The following is a 21563-nucleotide window of genomic DNA, read 5'->3' as shown; positions in this document are numbered from 1 at the left end:
ATAAAGTATAATTGCCACAACATCAAACAAATTCTAGCTTTGGAATTTGGCTTTTTTTCATTGTTGTAGTCCCCGAGGAGCAGACACAAGAGTCTAATTAGAGATTCATCTGCTGTACCTGTCGACCCCCATCCCCAAACACACACACACACACACACACACACACACACACACACACACACACAGCTATGTCCCTGCTACCTCCTCCACCATAATTTGAAGGCTTGTGGCAGCTAACTTTCCTCTAACGTCATTCAGCTTTCACATGTCTGAAAGATTTGTCAACTGCACGTCAAGTAGTTTTGTTGTTGCTGCAAGGAAGGCAGGTGGTGAAAAAATAATCCACATCACCATCTGTTCCTACACCTGTCTCGGCCATCACTGTGTGAGAAATACCATTTGAATTCACACAAATGAGTGTTCAAAGTTTATTATTTACATGTTACAGGTCAACGTTTATTTTGGCCTTATATAAAATTAAGCACCCTGTTACACAGAGAAAGGTTTTTTATGCAAATTGTAATGCTCAGAGGTGACAAAATGAATATGCACTCCTGAATTAGAATTACATCATCCAAGAAACCTGTTTCCTGATAATGGCCTGTAATTATGCTCACTGGTATGTGCATGTCACTCTAAGAGAGGTGGACCAGTTAGTCATGCAAGGTACAGGCTCTGAACTGTGGCACGAACAATAAAAAGGGGGGGGGGGGGAACAACACTGGCAGATAATTTGCCCTTCGCCAAAGCTCCTTTTTAGCGCTTTGGTGCCACGTTCACACAGAGAGGAACACGCTGTGATGCCATAATGAGGATGAATTATGTGAAGGTAATGGTGAATGATGGAAGCAGCCTTGATCATCATCATCATCATCATCATCATCGCCCTGTTGTCCTGAAAACTTGAATCCACTTAGACTGTATATTTCACCCTGATCATGATTCACTTGCTCGCATTGCATTCACTTGCTATCTCACTTGAAAAAAAAAAAAAAACTGGGGAAGAAAAAGCTCTCTGTGTTGAAGCAGGCGCTCATTCATCCACCAGCTCGCTCTGCGGAGGGGGGAATAACAGCTCACACGCAACATTTATCAAGAATGTAGAAAAATAACAGCGACTTGAAGGATCATTAAAGGGATTCCGCTCAGGATGAAAAAATCTACCTTTTGCGTTCAACCTCTGGAAATATCTCTGCCCGCACGGACATCCCCAGAATGAACTCCTCTGTGTTCGTGTCTCCGCTGCTGCAACTTCTCACCGAGGAGCGGTTCGGTGCACGGATGCGGGAAGATCGTCTCCCGAAATAAAGTTGAGTGAGAGCAGGAATCAAGTTGGAGTAGCGCTTGAAAGAAAGGACTCATCACGAATAAATGAATTTGGCTGGATCAATGAACTGGAGAGGTTTTATTCGCAGCTCTCGCAAGATAGATATAGTTCACTTATTCTTGAGAGCGCTTCGTTTAATCCCTATTGCAAAATCAGGTAGGCCTACGTGTCTTTTATAAAACATTTGATCGTGCACTTAGTCTTTTTAACTCTCAAATGCTGGGTTTAAAAGGAAATGTCCACATTATAGCCTACCCTCCAAATCTGCGCAAATTAATTATCTCGTATGTTAAACTGCACACTGTCTTTCTGGTCTGTCCTCCTAGTCCGGAGAGAATGAGGTTTCGCTGGGTGAAGCATGAGCTGTCAGAGAATCAGTCATAAGCGGCTGTCTCTGCTATGGGAGGGGGCGGCTCTCAGCCTCTGGCTCTGCTGCTGCTGCTGGGCCTCCGGGGCCGGTGGAGCCGCAGCCGCCGCCGGACAAGGCGACAGCGCCCCGGGCTCCCTAGGCTGGCTGCTGTCGGATAAAGGGCCCTTCCATCAGTCCCTAGAGTTCACGGAAGCTGCGGAGAGGTACCAGCAAGGATTCAGCACCCGATACAAGATCTACAGGTGAGACAGACGGAGAGCTTTGTGTTTATTGTGTGTGTATGTATTTACATGCTTCTTTCAGGAGTTTCAGGTTTGGGCTGTGTGAGAGTGTTTGCAGGTTTTCACCCAACATGCCACTGGATAATTTCACTAATGAGCACTTTGAGCCAAAATGGAAGCAATCAGTGAAAACAGCTGCTCTAGTGATTGGAATGAAAACCTGCACACTCTCAGGATAGCCCTCACAGGTATCACACCTGTACCAAATTAGTTGCAAGCTGATGAGCAAATCTGAATAACTACTGTAGCAATGCAAAGTGTGCCCTTTTTGCAAATACCTTTACGTATTCTGAGTGAAAACTGATCATTAATGTGAATACTGTATAGCACCAAACATTGATTTATTCCTTTCTTGGGTTTTTGCTTCAGTGTTTTTACATTCGATTATACAGCAGGAGTTAATCCCCTGGCAGTGTGTGAACAGTTACTGTACATTCTTTCAGTGACTTCCTGCAGTGCTGCACTTCACTGCTGCCTTTGTCTAAATATTCTTCACAAGCATTTCTTAAGATGCAGTATACTGTATTTTTGCTTTGTCACAACTGTTAGGTGTCCATTAAGTTGATCGATGCATTCCAGTCAGTGTTTAGGGAACACACATGCAATAAGATGGGTCTGAATTAGATATATTAGTAATTGCATATGTTAATGTTTATGTTTATGATTTTGTCAAAGGTCTGTGTGTTGATATGTTGTTGCTTTACCTACAGTTGTTTGGGTGTAGATATTGAGAGATTTTTGGATCTTGCAGAGAAGGAGATGTTCTTGTGAAGTCTGTTCTTGTGTGCTTTAGTGCAGTTTTTATATAGTTAGCATTAAGGTGACTTATTAATGCCTCAAGAGTTACTTCATGCTCTGCATCTGTATGTGCATGAATCAACTGGTCCGTTATCTCCTCTCAGGAATCATTTAGGCTGTGGTGTTTATCTCTTAGTGACAGCTGCATTTTTTTTTCAATAGACCTGCTGCACTAATGTCCCAATAGCCCCCTGACTTGAGGCTTCTTCTTTTCCAAACCAGTCACATATTTAGTGAAATTCATTGGAAATGACAAACGGAGCAGACAGCTCGGACTGTTGAAGGCAGGCCACTATTTGTATCGGATGGCAGACATCTCACCGCTCGAGGGTCTTTTACCCTGAAGCAGTCGATCCTGCAACCTGTCAGAAGCCTGCTCGCATTTCTAACCCAAAGGCTGTTAAAAGGATTAGGGATTAAGGATTTTAGGGAAGACTCCAAAATGAGACCCAACTTTGGTCATTTGCCTGTTTTGGCCAATACTGTCTTTTAGATATCAGGAAAAAAATCAATTGTGGAAACACAGAAGGATTTATTCTTAGAAATATGTCATAACTATACACATAGCTATATATTTTACAGTCCCCACAGAGTTGCAGATGCTTAGTATTTTTCATTGTGCTCTTAAATAGACTGGAGTCTGAACTGCTTATTCTGCCCCTGTGACCTCTGTAATAACTGAAACATCACCATGAGCATCACATGGCTGTCAGTCATGCAGCAGTATGTGATTAAGCTGTCAATTTTCTCCTCACTGCTCCTTTTGTAGAGTTTTCCCTCATTTGACTTGTTTTCATCACTATTGATTGCTTACAGTACATACAGTAAACCTTTATCTTTAGATAACTGAATACATTCCTACAGAAGACACCCCTCTTTTGCCATATGTGCATGCTGATGGAATAGCTGTAGGCTAAACCCTGGGCTGAAACCACAATGCCTATCTGTCCACCAGGGACGGGCACTCAGCCTGTCCCCTCATTATGATGATTGGCTGTAATGACACACTCCACACTGTCCTGGTTCCCCAATTATTTCGCTGCCGATCATTTTTCTCATGGCAGTGATTTGATTGCCTCCCAGAAGGAGATAGGTACACAGAGCAGCGGGCAGCACGCTGGGAGAGGTAGACATTAACTGATGCTATGGAGAGAAGGGAGAACAGAGAGAGAGAGAGAGCAGCAGCTGTGTCTCCCAGACGGTTTGTGAATAGCTGGAGTTCAGCGAGACTTGTGTCCAAAGGGCACAAGATAACAAGTAATGGCAGCCGATGATGCGGGACTTTATTTTGGTTTTACGTCTTTCTGTTGCTGTGGGAGTTGCAGTGCTGCATGCCAATAAGATCTTTTTTATCCATGCAGGAGTTATTTAAAGCTGTGGCAAGCTTGTTCAGACAACAGTGACAGATATCAGAGATTCACAACCAGGGGGTATGTGGAAATATTTAGAAGTAGCTATTTTGAAAACGTAGAAATTATGATTTATTATTAGTAGTAGTATATTTGCTGTCCGTACCAATTACCAACAATCCACTAGCTATGACAGGCAGACTGCACATATAGTGACATGTGATTGACATGTAGCTTATTTTACGGTGATCATCCGTCCACATGTCATTTGTCATGTCCACATTTATCAACAACATGACCCCCTTGATCTCTTCAACCACATCCCCTCTCTTAGCAATCGCCATTTCTTTGCACTTTCGTGAAATTGTGGTGAGGTCAGGGAGTACACTTGTAGCTGACAGTCGGCCATGGGCTGCACCTACATTTATCAGCTCCTATGCTAACTGTATGAAACCGTTCCCTGCTATTGTTTCAAATGGCCGAACATCTATACAACAGAAATTCATGCATTTAGCTGTGATTTGTAATTTCACCATAGAGGGAGGTATGATGTGAAAATTGGCCCAAATGTTGGCCCAAAGCCCGGCCCAAAGCCCTGTAAATAAGTCGGGCCCCATCAGGCTTGGGCTGAAATGCAGGGCTCTACTGCACAGAATATGTTTCCAACCAACCTGAGTATGTTTTAACACCTGAACCACTAGACTGGTAGCCTGGCTCCTCCCTCCTACGTACTTCCAAATATTTGGTGGTCCAATCAGTGAACAGAGGGAGTGGCTGAGAATGAGGACGTGCGCTAGAAAGATGCAAGCGAAGCCATTCGGTCCGTTGTGGCAACGCTGCAGAATATCCAGAAGTTAAAGCCCGAGCAAGAACAATATTTGCTGAGTTGTGTTGGTGGCCATGATGTTGTGGCCCTCCGCCACCACGGGGTTCGGGAAAAGTTACATTTTCCAGCTCGCTCTCTTAGGTGTGAAGGAGTTGGCTAAGGCTAACGCTAATGATGCATAGTTGTCGGTCTCCCCTCTTGTTGCACATGCGCATGACATACTTCACGACCAAACGTTAGCAACTGGGTATGGCAGATCCAGAGTGGCTCTGGGCAGATCCAATAGTTTTAAACTTCAACAGAGTACCCGCCTTCACGGAAGTTAACACTTGTCAATGGAAAGTGGCCAGACTCTCTGTACAAATGAAATGTACAAGAGTCTGGTAGGACCAGGCTACTAGACTGGAGCAGTTCTTTAAAAAAAAATTGACATTTGACATTTGGGGAAAGACACTCATTTGTCTTGGTGAGAGTTAGATAATTAGATTGATACCTCTCTCAGATGAGTGTGGTATCAAACTACTCATGTTACTCTCTGCAAGAAAGCAAACAAGCGTATTTCCCAAAACATCAAACCATTCCTTTAAGGAAATTCCTCTGAAAATCAACAACTGCTTATCCCGGAACTTTGTTTCTATCTTCCCTATTGTCTTTGCAGGAAACCCCCTAGGATATTATTATCCTGTAATAAAGAAATTACAGTTTTCTTTCTCAACATAAAGGTCTTAATGCAGTTTCAAAGCCTCTCTACTAAAAAAACCAATTGGTAGAATACTGCATCCTGGTCCACAATTACTGGTATCAGCCTAAAGAAATCCCCCAAATTTCCAGACAAAATAACAGGGGCATGACCTCAATGTCCTCAATAGTAGCTACAGCCCTGGCTATGATTAAGAGTGCATTAAAACTAGTTAAGTGAGCAGACAATTTTAAATGGAAAGTTAAAAGTGCTGGATATATGGTGGAAATGTCGAGCTTCTGCTCCAAGTGGGAGTAGTACAAAGTCAAACTTGACTGAACCCACTGATGACGAAAAAGACATCAAGCCTTAACATCAACAACCCACTCTCATACTGCATCATTAATAGTGTTAAATAACACAAATCAAATGGACACATCGATGCCCTAATAAACTTTATGTAATTCTCAGGGGAAAAGCATGGGCAAAACCTAACAAGGGATAAATAACTGACCACTACCTGATTGACTTAAAGCCCACAGTGATCTTGTACTCCCTTTGGTAAAAAAACAAATACAAGCATGTAATTAGAAGTGGTTTTCTTATACATTAGAGAGCTCCCCAGGGGATACATAACAGCTTCATCATGTGTTAATAATGTTTGTGCATTTGTGTGGTTAATACACTGTACACTATGATATACAGTCACTCACTGTATGTAACACACATTCACCTCTGTCTTTTCTTTCTACACAGCTTGTTAACAGCCGCCTGGGGCCTTTTACACCACTAAAGGCCTAAGCCAAGTGAGCAAATGTCTCTGTGCATGTGTGTGTGTTGCTGTGTCTTCAGGGAGTTTGGTCGATGGAAGGTCAACAGCCTGGCGGTGGAGAAGCGGGAAGGTTTTGGTGGCAGCGGCGGCCTGGCTCTGCCCCTCGACCCCGACTTCATGCACACCATCCGTCAGCTGGGGAGGCGGCCAACCCTCCAGACGATTACAGAGAGTCTAATCAAGAAATATGGCACCCACGTCCTCTTCTCTGCTACTCTAGGAGGTACAGTGGAGTACACAGTGCTTCAAAGCATGCCTGGTTCGCACAGCTTCTAATGTGATTCTTTTTTAAGCACTGATTTTACCGTCTGTTGCTTTCTGAACAACAAAGCATATAATAATTTTTCTGGATCAGTGTTTTTTGGCTCACAAAAAAACATCAAATCGCTCCGATATAGTGTACAAAAAATAAATTGGAGAAGGCAGTGAAAGGAAGATTGTATATTTTTGTTTGGCTGTCAAAAATAGCACGTTTCCCTAAGTGAAGCTTCATCACTTTTGTACAACACTATCATTTGTATGCAATTGGCTTATCTTTATATCTTTAATAACTCAATATCAGGAATAAGTGTGGGTTTAAAAAGTGTCTGCTCAAAGAAAATAACACAGATTTGAAGGAACTATCAAAAGGCAAATTTTGTTGAGAACAATTATTGGCAAGTCACCTTCCAGAATTATTTTGATGATCGGTGAGCTTTTATGTTATTGCCACAAATACAGTAACTGGCCAAAAATCTACAGTAAACATATGGGTTGGCTGTCAGTATCTCAGAACTAAAGACAAAACAATTCTTTATTGTTTAAACATGTTATACCAGTGTTCAAAAATCTCTCAGGCAGAAATCCATCATAGAAAAGACAAAGATATAATCGCCTCCTTTGAGAGTGGACTCAGCAGACCGCAGTGCAACACTGAACTGTTTAATAACAGGGTGAAATTCTTATGTTTAACTTGGAGCAACTCTTGATATGAGACGGTCAGACTTTGACTAACGTAGCTGATGTTGTACGTGATAAAACTTGATCCTAACGAAGTTGAAGTCTGCTGCAAGCTAAAGTTTTGAACAGTCAATTCAGATGTTTTTGACAGAATGTCTTTGGAATTGCCTTTTGAGAATGTTGTTTGCTCAAATGTTTAACATGCCCTGTGTTTAAGTTTACCTAACAAGGACCTCTAGCAGCTAATGACAATTATGACTTGTGTCTGTCAGAAACAAAGGCAGAAGTAGCATAATTTTGTTCTAAAGCCATAAAACATCGTAGGGGGCAAGGCGAGGTAGATGGAAAGTGTGAACTTGGACACAAAAGGCCGCTGTTTGTTTCTGGTTTCCACTGACAAACAATGTAATCCTGCCGATAGGGGCATTAGATCATGACTATTAATGTGACTATTTTCTGATATGCCAACATTACGATGGTTTGGTTTGGGCTCCAAAACTACATGATGAAGGATAGGAAAAGATTTAGTTAAATCTTGATTGTTGCTATAAACAGGAAACAAAGAGCACTGTCCTTAGTTCAAGTCACATACGTTTTTTCTTGCCAAAAAAAGACATTGTTTTCTTTTAACCATGACTGTGATTTTTCCTTGCATACAGTTTTGGTGACTAAACCTAAATAAACATCAACCATAGCAGTGGCATATCAGAAAACAGTTGTATGAATAATTTCTGTATCAGTCATATGTAAAAGGCACTGACAACCGATGTCCTAGATCAGAAAGCGCTCATGTGTCACTTTCAAAGGCAATTTAATGATTTTAGTTTCGGAGGACTTACATAATGGCACACCAATGGCAATGGCTTATGTATTTATTCCTGTGGTCAAACTGGGAAGTGTTGTATGAGTAAAATCAATAAGGTTAATCCCAGGCAGAAGTTTTTCTGATTAAGCTAAATCACATTTGAAGGAAAACCAGAAATCTAATTGACGACCTATTACAACAAAAGATGTCAGGTGTTGGTCATTTTTTGACTGGAACATGTCTTCAAGTGGGCAGTTCTGTTAACACATGTATTTACTGTATATCCTTCTCCTCAATACACTAGAGCATTACAAGTACAAATGTCACCAGAGTGACGCTCTGTAAGGGTGGCGAGGGACCATTTTGGAAAAGAAATGCCAAAGAAACTTGCATTAAAAAAATGGCCTTGACTTGCTGTTGGAGTTAAGAGAGGATTTAATGTCAAATTGCACTCACTACTCTGAGACACTGGCTGTATTTTTCTGGTAACTCAGCCAGCCCTTTATTTACATATTAAAAGTGTATTGGGCTTATAAATGACATGCAAGTTAAGTAGGTCACAGTGTGGACACTATGCTATTGCTTTTACCTGCAAATGTAATAACCCACAGCTGAATTTAGCAATTTCATACAATTTCTCAGGGGCACATTTTGAAAGTTATACCGAGAAATGTGGGGGAAATTAAATATTGCATTAGAAACAATGTAGATGAGGCAGTTTGGAGAAAAAATATGTCAGAAAAACCCCCAAAAAATGGGAATTCCATCACTTCACCACAAAAAAGTCCTGGGGCCAGATGCATAAAACTCACGACAAAAACTGTGTGTGTACTCACAAACGCAGCAATGTGGTCTGATTTGTAAATCATACACCTGATACTTCTTTAAATTCCAATCATTGGGGTACTTGGCTTATTGGACCAGTCATTGAGAAGAACAGCAAAGAAGCAGTGCAACTTCACCGATTGTGTCGCATCGGCAAAGTTCTCCCAACAGCACCAGAACAGCTGTCATTGTGCACAGCTGTAGCTATTTATAGCGCCCATACCACTAATTCATCACATGAGCCTTTAAACCATCTCAATCATCATTATTAAATGTCAGAAAGATTATCAATGATTCATTTATAGAGCTCATATTGAAACAGACTTGACAATGTGCTTTACTATTGTTAAAAGTGTGAAAAGACCTAATTAGTCTGTTGTGGTAGTTTGGTTTCCCTGGCTGCTTTTTATAATGTAATAATTGTAATTGTTTGTGATTAAGATGTTTCCAATTGTAGAATGTGCTTGTATCCCTGGGACCTGAGACCTTGTGTTTTGTTGTTAATGTCATTTTTGGTATTATAATTAAGATAATTAGAACAATTAGGGGAAGTTAATCAATGATCTTGGATAAGCTCTCTGTTCCTTGGGAGTTTAATAGATGCAGAGACCTTCTCTGTGCCAGACAGAGAAGGTCTCTAATCCAATCCAATCATCCAAACCATCAGTTCCCCTACAGCACTTAGGCCTTGTCCACATGTACACAGGTATTGGCACAGGTATTGTCCACATGTACACAGGGGGTGGCAGTAGCTCCCCACTGGGGATCAATAAAGAGAAAATTCTTAAATTCTTAATTTTTAAAACAAAACTTTTTCTATGCATTTGGCCTTTCGTCCACAAATGGCATTTTAGGTCACTGTAAATGGATCTTTTGGAAAACTCTGGCCAGCTTGAAGACTTTTTCGAAACACTGTTTTTGTGTTGTCCCATGGACAGCGAAAAGTTTTTGGCTTGTAACGTCAGAGTGTGTGCCGTTAACTCCTTTTGTGAGGCTTCACAAATGAGGCGACATTTCTTGCAATGGCAGACGTGGCCAAAATAGTACTGGTAACAGGCTTGCTAGCAGGACTTTTTTACATATTTATACATACATGTACAGTTAAACTTCCATTGTATTGTGGAACCATAGTCTATGTGTGAAACAGAGGTCACTGCTGCATAATCCAACACTGGCACGACACAGACCCACCGCCAACGTCGCCAGTCTTGGACGAGGCTGTTGGACTTCAAGTTGGTGGGTAGTCTTCCAGTAAGAGCTTTTTTTTAGGCTTCTGATTGGCCAACATCTTCTTCTTCTTCGCACTACTGGGGTCATATTGTCGTCTCTTGGCTTGGCATGCTCTTGACAGCACTTCAATTATGTTTTAGCATTTTCATGGAGACAGGATTTTTTTTTTTAAATACCTGTGTACGTGTGGACTAGGCCTTAATCACTACTGCGCTTTTCTATCCGATCTGAAAACATACTAATGAAAGATGAAAGATTAGTGCTGCTCTGTCAGACCTAATGAAGCTCTCCTTTTCCCTCTGCCTGACTGTCAACAGGGGAGGAGTCTTTGACAATATTTGTGGACAAAAGGAAGCTCAGCCAGGAGTCTTCACCCACGGGGGCCGATGGCAGCCGTAACAGGAGCTCAAACACTACGGGGTCGGTGACCCTGGAGGACCTCCACCAGCTGGCTGCGTCCTACTTCACCGACAGAGAGAGCACCCTGCGCCGCCTGCACCACCTCCAGATTGCATCCACCGCCATACGGGTATGTGGAGGTCAAGTAGAAGTGTTGCTAGATGAAACGCCAAACAGGCACTGTATAAAGGCTGTGTGGTTTCACTGGCTTGGTGTTTGTTAGCCTCCTCCAGCATTTCATATGGGAACAGCAAGATATAAAGCATCGAGGTGGACTGGTTTTGGGTTCTGCTGAAGTTACTGAACATGTTTGCTTGACTTATTCAGTCATCAGGGGAGGAACATTGATCAATAAATAAATGCATACACACATTTCACAAAGTTAGAATTGACCCAGAATGAGGCACCAACTAAATACTGTGTTATTTTAAGTATGTACATAAATGCCTACATAATTGTTTTTACTGTGAGCCTAAGATAAGTAGTGGAAGAAGTGTTCAGATAATTTACGTAAAAGTAAATGTGGCAATACCACACTTACAACAGTCACAACAATCAGTTACAAGTAAAAGTCTTGAATTGAAAATGTTACTTGCTGTAAGTAAATGTTACATGTTTTTGCAACAAAATGTAAAATGTATCACCTGCTAAAATCATGTTTTTTGCTGACCGTCAGTGGTTTAACTTCTCATCTACAAGGATGTACACGTAGAAATGTACTCCAGGGTGTGTCAGTACACTTTGACATCACTGCTGGGCCTGGTTACAGGTACAACGGACTTGACATTTCAACAAGAGAGGGCAGTAAAACACAGTTATTATGCAGACTGACTCCTGACAATGGTCTTTTATTATATTATTGGATCTATATTGTTGATGCAGTGACATTTACTCAACAATTAGATGAGGTGGAGCTAATTTAAACAGCATTGTATACTGCTTGGTAGTTTCATCTATAACAAGGACTCATATTTTACAAACAGATCATATGTGTAATATTGTTACACACAATTTTAGTGTTAATCTGAAAAGTAACAAATAACTATAGCTTTAAAATAAATGTAGTGGATCGAATATACAATATTTCTCTCAGAAAGAGGGAAGAAGAGAAGAAGTATAAAGTAGCATATAAGTACCTCAAAGTTCAGTACTTCTACATCTTTCCACCACACAATGTGTGTAGAGCGACGTTTAAATTAAAGGACACTGTATACCATGGATCTCTGAGGTTCATCACTGGTATGAAAGCCCTCACTCACCATTGTGAACTGTATGAACGTGTTGGATGGCCTTCTTTATCAACACGGAGACTTCAACACTGGCATATCTTCATATACAAGGCTATTTAGGTCTCCTTCCATCATACCTTCTGACCTATATCAGTGTAAATAGTACCGGGACTTACAATCTTTGTTCCCAGGATCTTTTCCTTCTGTCTGTTCCAAAGGTTAGAACTGAGCTGGGGAAAAAGGCGTTTAAGTTTGTTGGTCCCTCTAGATGGAACAAGTTACAGAAATCCATGAAACTTACTGAGCTGGTCTCATTGGTCGCTTTTAAGAGGATGTTGATTGACTTGGAGGCAGCCACATCTGGCTGTAGATGTTTTGCCTGATGTGTTTAGGATTCTGGTTGACTTTGAAGGATTTGCTGTTTCAGTTGTTTTATGTTTTTAGTGTTTTTGTGTATTTTGTGTATGTATGTACTGTATGTGTGGTTGTACTGCTGCCTGTCTTGGCCAAGACACTCTTGAAAAAGAGATTTTTAATCTCAGTGAGTCTCTTCCTGGTTAAATAAAAAAAAATTAAAATTCATGACACTTTGGTAACTCAACTTTAAGTGCTAACATGCACTAACAAATCCTTTAATTCCAGCTCAGGGAATTTACTTCCAGAACTTTTTTAATCAGGTAGGATTAAGAACAAATGCTTATTTACAGAATTGGCTTGACACCAGGGACTTCACCTGTTGAAGCTGCAGGGGTTCAGCAAATCTATCTCTCCTGTTTTTCTCTTTTAAGCATGCAGTTTATTTTCATATAAAACATAAAAAACATTTTTAAAAAACTCGTGTGCAGAAGGCACTGGGATGATTTGATTTGCATCAGACTGATAAATTAATTTGTTGAAATTTTATTGTAAGATGGTCAAACGTGTCTTTGCTAATCACCCATTACAAACTAAGTGACTGACTAAAGCAGTGGAAAACAATATTACAAGATAAAATGTCTCAAAGCCATCACCTCCCTGCTATCAAGCTTTAAAGAGGAAAGTGAAGAAGCAGAACGAGGCAAGCAGCAGTGGCGGTGCCTGTACTATGAAACACCAATCATCCTTTTTATCATCTGAAATGGCCATTAGAGTGTACACATTAATCAGCCTGAGGGGCAAACGTAGATGCTAAAGTGAGTAGCCACTGATGAAGACAAGTGACCCTCCTCCCCCCTTTCCCCTCCTAAACTGAGAATGTGTTCCTATGGTTGTGCATCAGCTTGATGGATTATAAATATCATTCCATTAATTTCCAGGCAGGCTGACTTCCATTTATTTGCCACTTTGCAGTGTGTGTGGAGTTCAGGCAGATTGAAGATCAGAGCGAGAGAAAAAGAGCAAGAGAGCGAGATGAATACTCCTTTTTATGAGGGATGTAAAGCAGTACCTGCGATACATGGCCATTCATTAAAATCACACATGGTATTGAGGATGAGGAAATAGGATGGATCCTGAGCATAAATTTATGCTAATATGCACGAGTTAATCTGCACAAGTTATGTGTTTTTGTGTTCCAGCGTGTCATAAATTTTAAGTTTAACATCAAGATGAATTATTGTTTAAATTAAGCAGAGATGTAAATCAGTCAGGGGCCCCGAAGCTATTATATGAGGGACCACCCACATTTTTACCATGTCGAAAACCAGAAGAAGCATAATTGTCAGGACTGAGGAGAGAGACAACAGAGCGCTGCAGCGGTGTGTGTGGTTTAACATTAACATACACATCACCACAAACACACACACCAATTTCAATACACACACATACACACACACAGAGCAAGTGTTCATAGATTTCTTTCTATTTTCTTGATTTTATGATTTGTACCTTTTTCTTTTAAATTTCATTATGAGCCTTCTTGATGCTTCGGCAATATTGTCTTTGTTACAATCATGCCAATAAAGCATATTGAATATAATTTAAATTGAGAGACAGGGAGAAACAGAGAAAGGGGAAGAGATGGTAAAAAGTGGCCTATTGCACGCAATGTTTCTGTAAGTTATAAATAACTGCTTTGACACTTTTTGACCCGCCTGTCCGGGGTACCTCTCTAGCAGTGTTATTGTATGTGTGTAAAATGTGTGTGTGAACAAAGCCACCAAGATAACACAATTTAGCTTTGAGACATAGGTCTCAGGTCCTAGTGAATCTTAGTAGTAGTAGAAATGATTGGATGATGAATGTAGTTTATTGGAGAATGCAGTGGGGCACTTTGACAACAGATTTCCTTTCCACTTCACTCATTGTTTTGACAGCATTAAAGAAATTTATTTAACATAAATTGCATACAAGCATTAAGAGATCCTCAAGCCACAAACCTGTTAAAAAGGCACTAGAATACAGGAAATTACATCTACTCTGTTACCCCAGAGGACCCCCAGACCCCCGTTAGATTGACCCACCCACATATCCTATGTTTCCTAGTTTTTCAGTTGAAGGGAAGTTGATTTCTTCTCTTAGATCAGAACCAATTATTCTCTCTGAGAAAGCTTTTTAAACGAAGTCCTTTTAAATATCACTTCTGTGACTCATTGCATTTAAAATTCATTTGAGGCATAAAAAGCCTTTGATGAGGCTTTTCAATGTTCTTTTGGTATTTCAAAATACACGTAAAGTAAAAATGAGTCACGAATCAAATTAATACGAAAAGATCATGTAAAAGTTACATGATAGAGGACTTTCCCCACTGACTAAACTAAGTTTATCCGCTGTCTTGTTCTCTGTATTGGCAAACTCAAGAGATGAAATGACAACAAAAAAATCACAATACAAAAGATTCACATTCTCTTGATTTCTTTGCAGGTGACGGAAACCAGAACTGGGCCGCTCGGATGCAGCAACTATGACAATCTGGACACAGTCAGCTCTGTACTGGTTCACAGTCCAGAAAACAAGGTTCAACTACAAGGTAAAATCTGCTCCCTAGATCATAATGGTGACATCAGCAGTAGCCTCATATTCACCCCAGTGGCAACCTCCGGTGCTGAACAATAAAGCCAATGTGAAAATGTCAGAACTGCAGTTTATTGAATGGCCACATGAGAAGAGTATAGACTGTAGGCTTCATTCGGCCCACCTTAGCTCCACTCACGCCTCACCTTTTGGCGCACACAGAAGAAGTTAGCCTTCAGAGCTTTCTGCCAGAAATATATATATATATATATATAGCTTTGATGCTCGCAGCGGAGAACAAATTGGCGATAATAAGTTATCAAGTTGAGGTAATGCACAGTGTAGGTTTCAGTTTGACCATGAATAAATGCTGCAGCTCATCAAGACCAAGTAAAGGTCCTGTGTCCTTTTCTTAATTCTCTCCAATTTTCCCTGAGGAACACAGCTCCAAGCCCATTGTGTGTTAAAGACATAAACATTTAAAAACGGGTCACAAGTATAAGTTTCTTTTCTTTTCCTTTTTTTCTTGTTTGTACTAAGAAATTCCTAATACACCTGGGCACTGGGTTTTTTTTGTTAACATTACTCAAACAGGAGCAAATAGAGTATGTGTTCTTGACTATATTCAGCCGTGGATTAATCGATGTGTTGTGAGTATTTGCGGCAGCAGGACAGGAGTGTATGTAGCATTGAATCAAAATGTGACAGTGTGTATGTTCATAGTAATGAAAGAACATTGTACCCAGTGCAACAATGTGGCTCATTTTTGTGTTTCAAATGGCTTAAAGATGCAGTGGGTAGAATGCAAAAAGAACGGCAGAATTTGAAGTAGAGTGCTCTTCCTGCAGCTCTCCCTCTGTCCTCTTTGTGCAGAACAGCCAATAGCAACGCTCTCTTTCTCTCTGAAATGACCTGTGATTGACCAAAGTCTCCTGTGACAGCTAGATTATCTGAAGCCTGAATACAGAGCCAAGAGGAGGCGCAGGAGTCTAGTTTTCTCTCAGACCACTATGCAACAATATGTTGAAAGATTATTATGGAATTTTTGCTCAAGGACGCCCAAAATAAAGACCTCAGCCCATCTTCATCCAGTCTTATACCTTCCACAGGGCTGCAGGTCATCCTACCAGGCTACTTGCAGAGCCGCTTCATTCAGGCGGCTCTCAACTATATCGGCTGTAAATCTGAGGGCCAGTTTGTTTGCCAGAGCAGCGACTGCTGGTGCAAGTGCAGTGTGGACTTCCCTCAGTGTAACTGTCCTCTCTCTGACCTGGACACTCTGGAAAGCAACCTGCTGCGCATCAGAGACACGTTGAGGCTGACCTACCAGAAGTTTGAGGAATCCGGTGAGTCAGGGACTTTAATTCACTATGACACACCAAAATGAGACCTGGAAATGTCAGCTTGAATGATGCTGTCAAAAACTCACGGGTGGAACATTGGCTTTTAAAACTCTCAAAATGCTGGACTTCAGGACAGGTTATTTTTCACAAAGAAAATAAATTTATTCTTGTCTTGTTTTTGTTCTAAAGGTATTCTTGGCTGTCAAACATTGGCAGCTGCCAGACGCTGAATCAAGAGACCTGTCAGTCATTGTATCAGATCAAATGATGCTTCTGGTGCTCTTTAGGTGCTCAGGGCTGCAGTGTCTGAAAATACACAGATATTTTAAAAAGTCCATCTGTTCTCACCAAAATGCTGTAAAGAATCACAAAAAAGTGTAATTAAAGGCATAGTTCGATATTTAAGGATTACGCTTATTTGCTTTCTTGCTAAGAGTTATATGAGAAGAATACCACTTAGCTGTACTGTAAATATCAAACACATGAAATCTTGTTTGTTCAATTCTTAAAAAAACCGAAGTGTAAAAATAGTCCAGCATATAACTCACAATGTGGTGGATATTGTTACCCCCCCCCACACACACACACACACACACACACACACCGGTCTTTATGCTAAACCAACTAGCTGCTGGCTGTAGCTTCATATTTACCGTGCAGACATAAGAGTGGTATCAATCTTCTCATCTAACACTTGGCAAGAAAGGGAATTCTTTCACATTTACGACATTTGCAGCAACTCTGATAGACTGTTTTGTGGCACAAATCAGAAAGGAAGAACCTGCTGTACTATACTATTATAGTACAGAAAGAGAGTGGCAGAGAGTGCAATGCTTTCATGTGTGCACCTATGTGCAAATAAAGATGTCCTCTGACATGCTCATGAGATCAGCATTCCCTCCAAAGAAATTCAAAATAACAAAACATGCTTTCATGGCATGTTGCAGTTGTTATTTCTCCTCTTGAGCTGTTTGCTTTTCTGGGACAAACAATGAGGAGTAGACAGTTCTTTTTTCCGGGAATAATGTTACCCTGCAGCACATAGCCACAGGCAGAGTTTACTCATTCATGTGCTTTTTCTCCTACCAGAGGAGTTCCAAAGCTTTGTTGGGAAACTGCCAACCCATTACGCTGTAAACACATCTGTTGTGGAACACATGTGGAGGACGGATGCCAGCATGCTCCAGCGCTACAGGCAGCTGGAGACCAGTAGCAACCAGCTTTTTACCAAAGCTCGCCACGCCGCTAACAAGCTCTTCAGCCTCAGCAAGAGATGCCGAAAAAAGCCCAAAATAGTCCTGCAGAGGACAAGGTAAGAGGCAAGACAAGAGCAAGAGAGGGGAATATTTATACCACAGCATGTTAACCCAAGGTGCTCCCCAAAACTTATAATTATGAAAATGATTTATGCACCAGGTGCTGGGAGAAAGCAGCAGAGCGGGACGGTACTTATTAGAAGGCACTTGAGGAAAAGTTGTGGAGTGAGGCGAAATGTGCTGACAGGAGCAAAGCTGCTCCTCTGTTCCACCGTAGGGGGGGGGCACAAACGGGATCATGTTTGGCCAAACAGACACATTTAACTGTCTGCAGGTTTAAAACGCATTACAATCAATCCAGCATCCTAAAATGTGTTTGAACGGAATCCCATCCAGGAGTTTAAGCTGCTGTGGCCAGCAATACATGATGACTTTGCTTATATTCATTACTGTATTTTCTTTACTGGTACAGCTGCTGTTTCAGCAGCACTCCCACCTGGATACTCTATTTCAGCAGCCTACCAGAGACCACTGTGGTTATAAATTCTCTCAGATTTATGCCACTCTCATGAACACTCTATATTGATAGCTATTTCTGGCAGGGAAATTAACTAAATGACACAATACATCAGCTCTCTAGTCAAATGCCGGCACAGCCTCTCTTAGTTCACAATCCAATTACACATCTTTATCACACCCCTTCTGCTTGTAAAAAAAGGACTCAATAGTAGTTTAGGGTCACTGGGTAAGTATGTTTCTTTGTGTCCCTTTGGAACAGAATATTGTGTTTTTTATTTATTGTACTCCTATTTAAATAACATTGTTATGTGCTGTATCTGCTGTAAAATAAACAGTATAAACTTTAAAGAAAAGAAGACAATTACGAGACAATAAGAGTATGTATGGGTATGTGCATCTGTTATGTGGGTGTCATCACCACCCATCAGCACCACAGAAGGGGAATTCAATAGATTCAAATATTCAGTTTGATCTGATTTTGCTTCTGGAACTCCAGCCGAGTCGGAGTTTGGCTAAAATAGTTTTTGCTGCACATCAAAACAACACATATTTTGAAAGGCAGGATTAATCTTCTTGGGCAAAACATTTCCTTCATTGCATGCATAATCCAAAAAAAACATGAGACCCAAAGTAACAAATATGCATTAGATATTCTTTAATAGCCAATACAGAAGTTTTGTATCTCTAAGCTTGAAGTGTTTAACACAACTGTCATTTCATTCTCAGGCCTCTGCACTTCTGGTTGAGCTACGCCCTCTCCGTTTTATACTGCAGTGAGAACAACCAGGTTGGTGTTTACAGTGACGAGAGCCGCAGCTGCTCCTGCCCCTACAACCATCCGCCTTGCCAGGGCCTCATTCCCTGCTCTGTGGGCGACGGTGTCCGCTGTTCCTCCTGTTCCTCAGAGAACAGGACACGATGCTCCGGCTGCAACCTCGGCTTCACCTTGATCCAGGGAGCCTGCCGGCCCGCCGTGCCCGACCCTACGGACCCCTACCTTGGCTTGGAGAGTGACCGAGACCTGCAGGATCTGGAGCTGCGCTACCTGCTCCAGCGGCGTGACCCGCGCATCGCTCTGAATGCTGTGTTTGTGAGTAATGATGTGCGTGTTAACACCTGGTTTGACCCATCCTGGAGGAAAAGAATGCTGCTTACCCTTAAGAGCAACCGGGTAAAGTCCAACCGCGTTCATATGCTCCTCGGACTCGCCCTCCAGTTTTGCCTCACCAGAAACAGCACTCTGGAGCCGGCGTTGTCTCTGTTTGTGAATCCCTTTGGGGGCAGCCATTCAGAGAGCTGGACCATGCCTATAGGTCAGCACGGATACCCTGACTGGGAGCGGACCAAGCTGGATATCCCGTTGGACTGCTATAATTGGACTTTAACTGTAGGAAACAGATGGAAGAGCTTTTTTGAGACAGTTCATTTCTACCTGAGGAGTCGTATCAGGGACCCTGTGGGAGTGACAGGAGGAAACAAAAACATGACGGTGTACTATGAGCCTCTGGAGGCAACAGAGCCGTCTAACAACATTGGCTACATGAAAGTGAACAGCATGCAGCTTTTCGGATACAGCATACACTTTGACCCTGAGGCGATCCAGGACCTGATTCTTCAGATAGACTACCCGTACACTCAGGGATCACAGGACTCGGCTCTGCTGCAGCTGGTGGAGCTGCGCTACAGGGTTAACCGCCTCTCGCCTCCAGGGGCCCCGCACGTGGATCTGTTCGCCTGTCTGCTCCGCCACAGACTCAAACTGCCCAGTGCAGACGTGACCAGAATACTCACTGCCCTGCAAGCTTTCAGTGCCAGACAACCAAACTACGCAGAGTACGAGGCAAATAAACTGTGTAGTTAATGGCCACTATTTGATGTTTTGTACTATTTCCTCGTCACAGACAGGCCCGTATCCTTTGTCAGTTGGATCCATTTGTGTCAAGTGTTTGACATGTTCAAGGCTTTGTTGTACATACACTATGTGCAATTAAATTTGATGTTTTCATAATTTTAGTGTAGTTTTATGGATTAAAGCCCCTGAAAACTTTTTTTTAAAGTAGTTTTTAAGTATTTCACTATAATATGAAACATGTGACTAAATAAGCATTAATCAAAGTTAAAGTTTGGGAAACAAAACACCAATATCATTTATTAATAGTTAAACATTTAATAATCTGCTTCTTCAGGACAGTGTGGATGTGGTTTGATCAGATTTGATTGGCAGTGGCCTGACAACATAAGCAATCAACCTGACAACTGTTGTCATGTTTTGATTCTGATTGGCGCATTAAAATCCGTGACATCACCTTTTCCAAACTCGGCAACTTCAAAGTAGTGAGAAAAACAAACAACAATCCAGAAATCTCTCACGTGAACTGTTGCATAAAATATTGTGTTCATGCATGAGCCCATTGCTCATAGTAAGAAGCTGAATGAGAAAATAACTTATTATTATCACGTTACATTTTTATCACTTTTACACAAAAAGCTAGCACGCATCACAATATCCTCACATCGCCTTATCTCTCTGGAGTAGTGTTGTGTGCTGTGTTGTTTTTGCCCATCTGGAGCCTCAGAACACAAGGTCTCCATTCTCCATTGGGGGAATAGCCTCAGCACAGATTACTAAGTGTATAGTGAGAGAAGGGAGGGTCGGAGCAGCCTGCCTCTGTTCCTCCTCTGCTCATGTCCGCCATTCACAGTTACTGTGATAGATGAGCTGGGGTGCCGCAGAGACATGCCCAGCATCAAACAATAGTAAGCTAGGTATCAATGACAAGGATAGTACTCTTGCCCAGCGCCGGAGCGAGTTGGACCCTCAAAAGAGTGACTCTGACCAAAAGGGAAATCAGTTTGAATCCCCCAAGCTGTCGACAGCGGAGCCGTAGGCTAGCAGCATGGTGCGGCTTTGATTAGACGAGCATCTAAAGAACTTGTAGCAAAGACGTAGCTTCATCAGAATTCACCGGGCATGTTTCTCCTGAGATTAAAGCCAAACACAATTTGCTCTGATACTACCGTTCCGAATGAATGTGAAGAGGTTGTTGATGAAGTTTTGATTGTGAAATGAGGTGCTAAGCACACTACTACCACCACCCTTACTGCCATTCAGATTACTATATGATGCATCATGCTGCAGTGTTACAGTTTAATCAGTTTATGTGGCAAAGAGTAGATTGACAAAATGCCTCATTTCATTACAAGCATCTTCCATAGACTGCCTTTGAGCTCAAACATTGATTTTACAATGTTATTGGCCACTTTTAAGACACAGCTGCGCTATCTCCAGACTATAACACAAGTCTTTTACTGAGCTGTCAGACATCACAAGAGTATACTGCTTATTAGAACCACCCTTTAGAATTCATTTTTACAGCCGTTTTGCTTTTTTCTGAGGCTCTCATTTTAAAAGTTATTTTACTTTATAGCAGTTTATGCGCTGGAAGTAGTAATATTTAACATGCCAAAATCTACCAGCATGTACTGTGTGTTTTGATTGACTTCAGGGGAAAGCTTTGTGAGAAAGATATTGAATTTGGATCACGTAAAGAGTTAATTCTTGTGGTAAAACTGTGAGCATCTGGTGTGATTTTAAAATCTTTTTAACCAGCAAATATTCTGCATC

At 41.5% G+C, this 21563-nt stretch overlaps 1 protein-coding gene across 3 annotated transcripts; it reads left to right on the top strand.

The window, feature by feature from the left end:
- The first annotated feature begins 736 nt into the window (after positions 1 to 736).
- On the top strand, positions 737 to 19985 carry LOC116045814 (BMP/retinoic acid-inducible neural-specific protein 3-like). 3 transcript variants are annotated; one of them, XM_031293688.2, is made up of 8 exons: positions 737 to 829; positions 1654 to 1939; positions 6483 to 6685; positions 10579 to 10790; positions 14731 to 14836; positions 15930 to 16166; positions 17253 to 17475; positions 18665 to 19985. In XM_031293688.2, exons 2-8 carry the CDS (start codon positions 1686 to 1688, stop codon positions 19797 to 19799), a joined length of 2370 nt encoding a protein of 789 aa, XP_031149548.1. In that variant the 5' UTR covers positions 737 to 829; positions 1654 to 1685; the 3' UTR covers positions 19800 to 19985. The 3 variants fall into 3 exon arrangements, with proteins under 3 accessions (XP_031149548.1, XP_031149547.1, XP_035861303.1); XM_031293687.2 differs by lacking the exon at positions 737 to 829 and adding an exon at positions 1011 to 1483; XM_036005410.1 differs by lacking the exon at positions 737 to 829 and adding an exon at positions 10179 to 10267 and having other exon boundaries at positions 1693 to 1939.
- Positions 19986 to 21563: the final 1578 nt, after the last annotated feature.

Source organism: Sander lucioperca, chromosome 9 (assembly GCF_008315115.2).
Source record: "Sander lucioperca isolate FBNREF2018 chromosome 9, SLUC_FBN_1.2, whole genome shotgun sequence".
Taxonomy (NCBI): domain Eukaryota; kingdom Metazoa; phylum Chordata; class Actinopteri; order Perciformes; family Percidae; genus Sander; species Sander lucioperca.
Note: the sequence above shows the minus strand (reverse complement) of the source record. Positions and strands in the feature narration are given on the sequence as shown.

Excerpts from the sequence above, each read along its gene's own strand:
- LOC116045814 (XM_031293688.2), top strand. The coding sequence starts at position 1,686 with ATGAGCTGTCAGAGAATCAGTCATAAGCGGCTGTCTCTGCTATGGGAG. Across the intron at positions 10,791-14,730 it reads TTGCATCCACCGCCATACGG|GTGACGGAAACCAGAACTGG; the intron begins GTATGTGGAGGT and ends ATTTCTTTGCAG. Across the intron at positions 17,476-18,664 it reads ATAGTCCTGCAGAGGACAAG|GCCTCTGCACTTCTGGTTGA; the intron begins GTAAGAGGCAAG and ends TTTCATTCTCAG.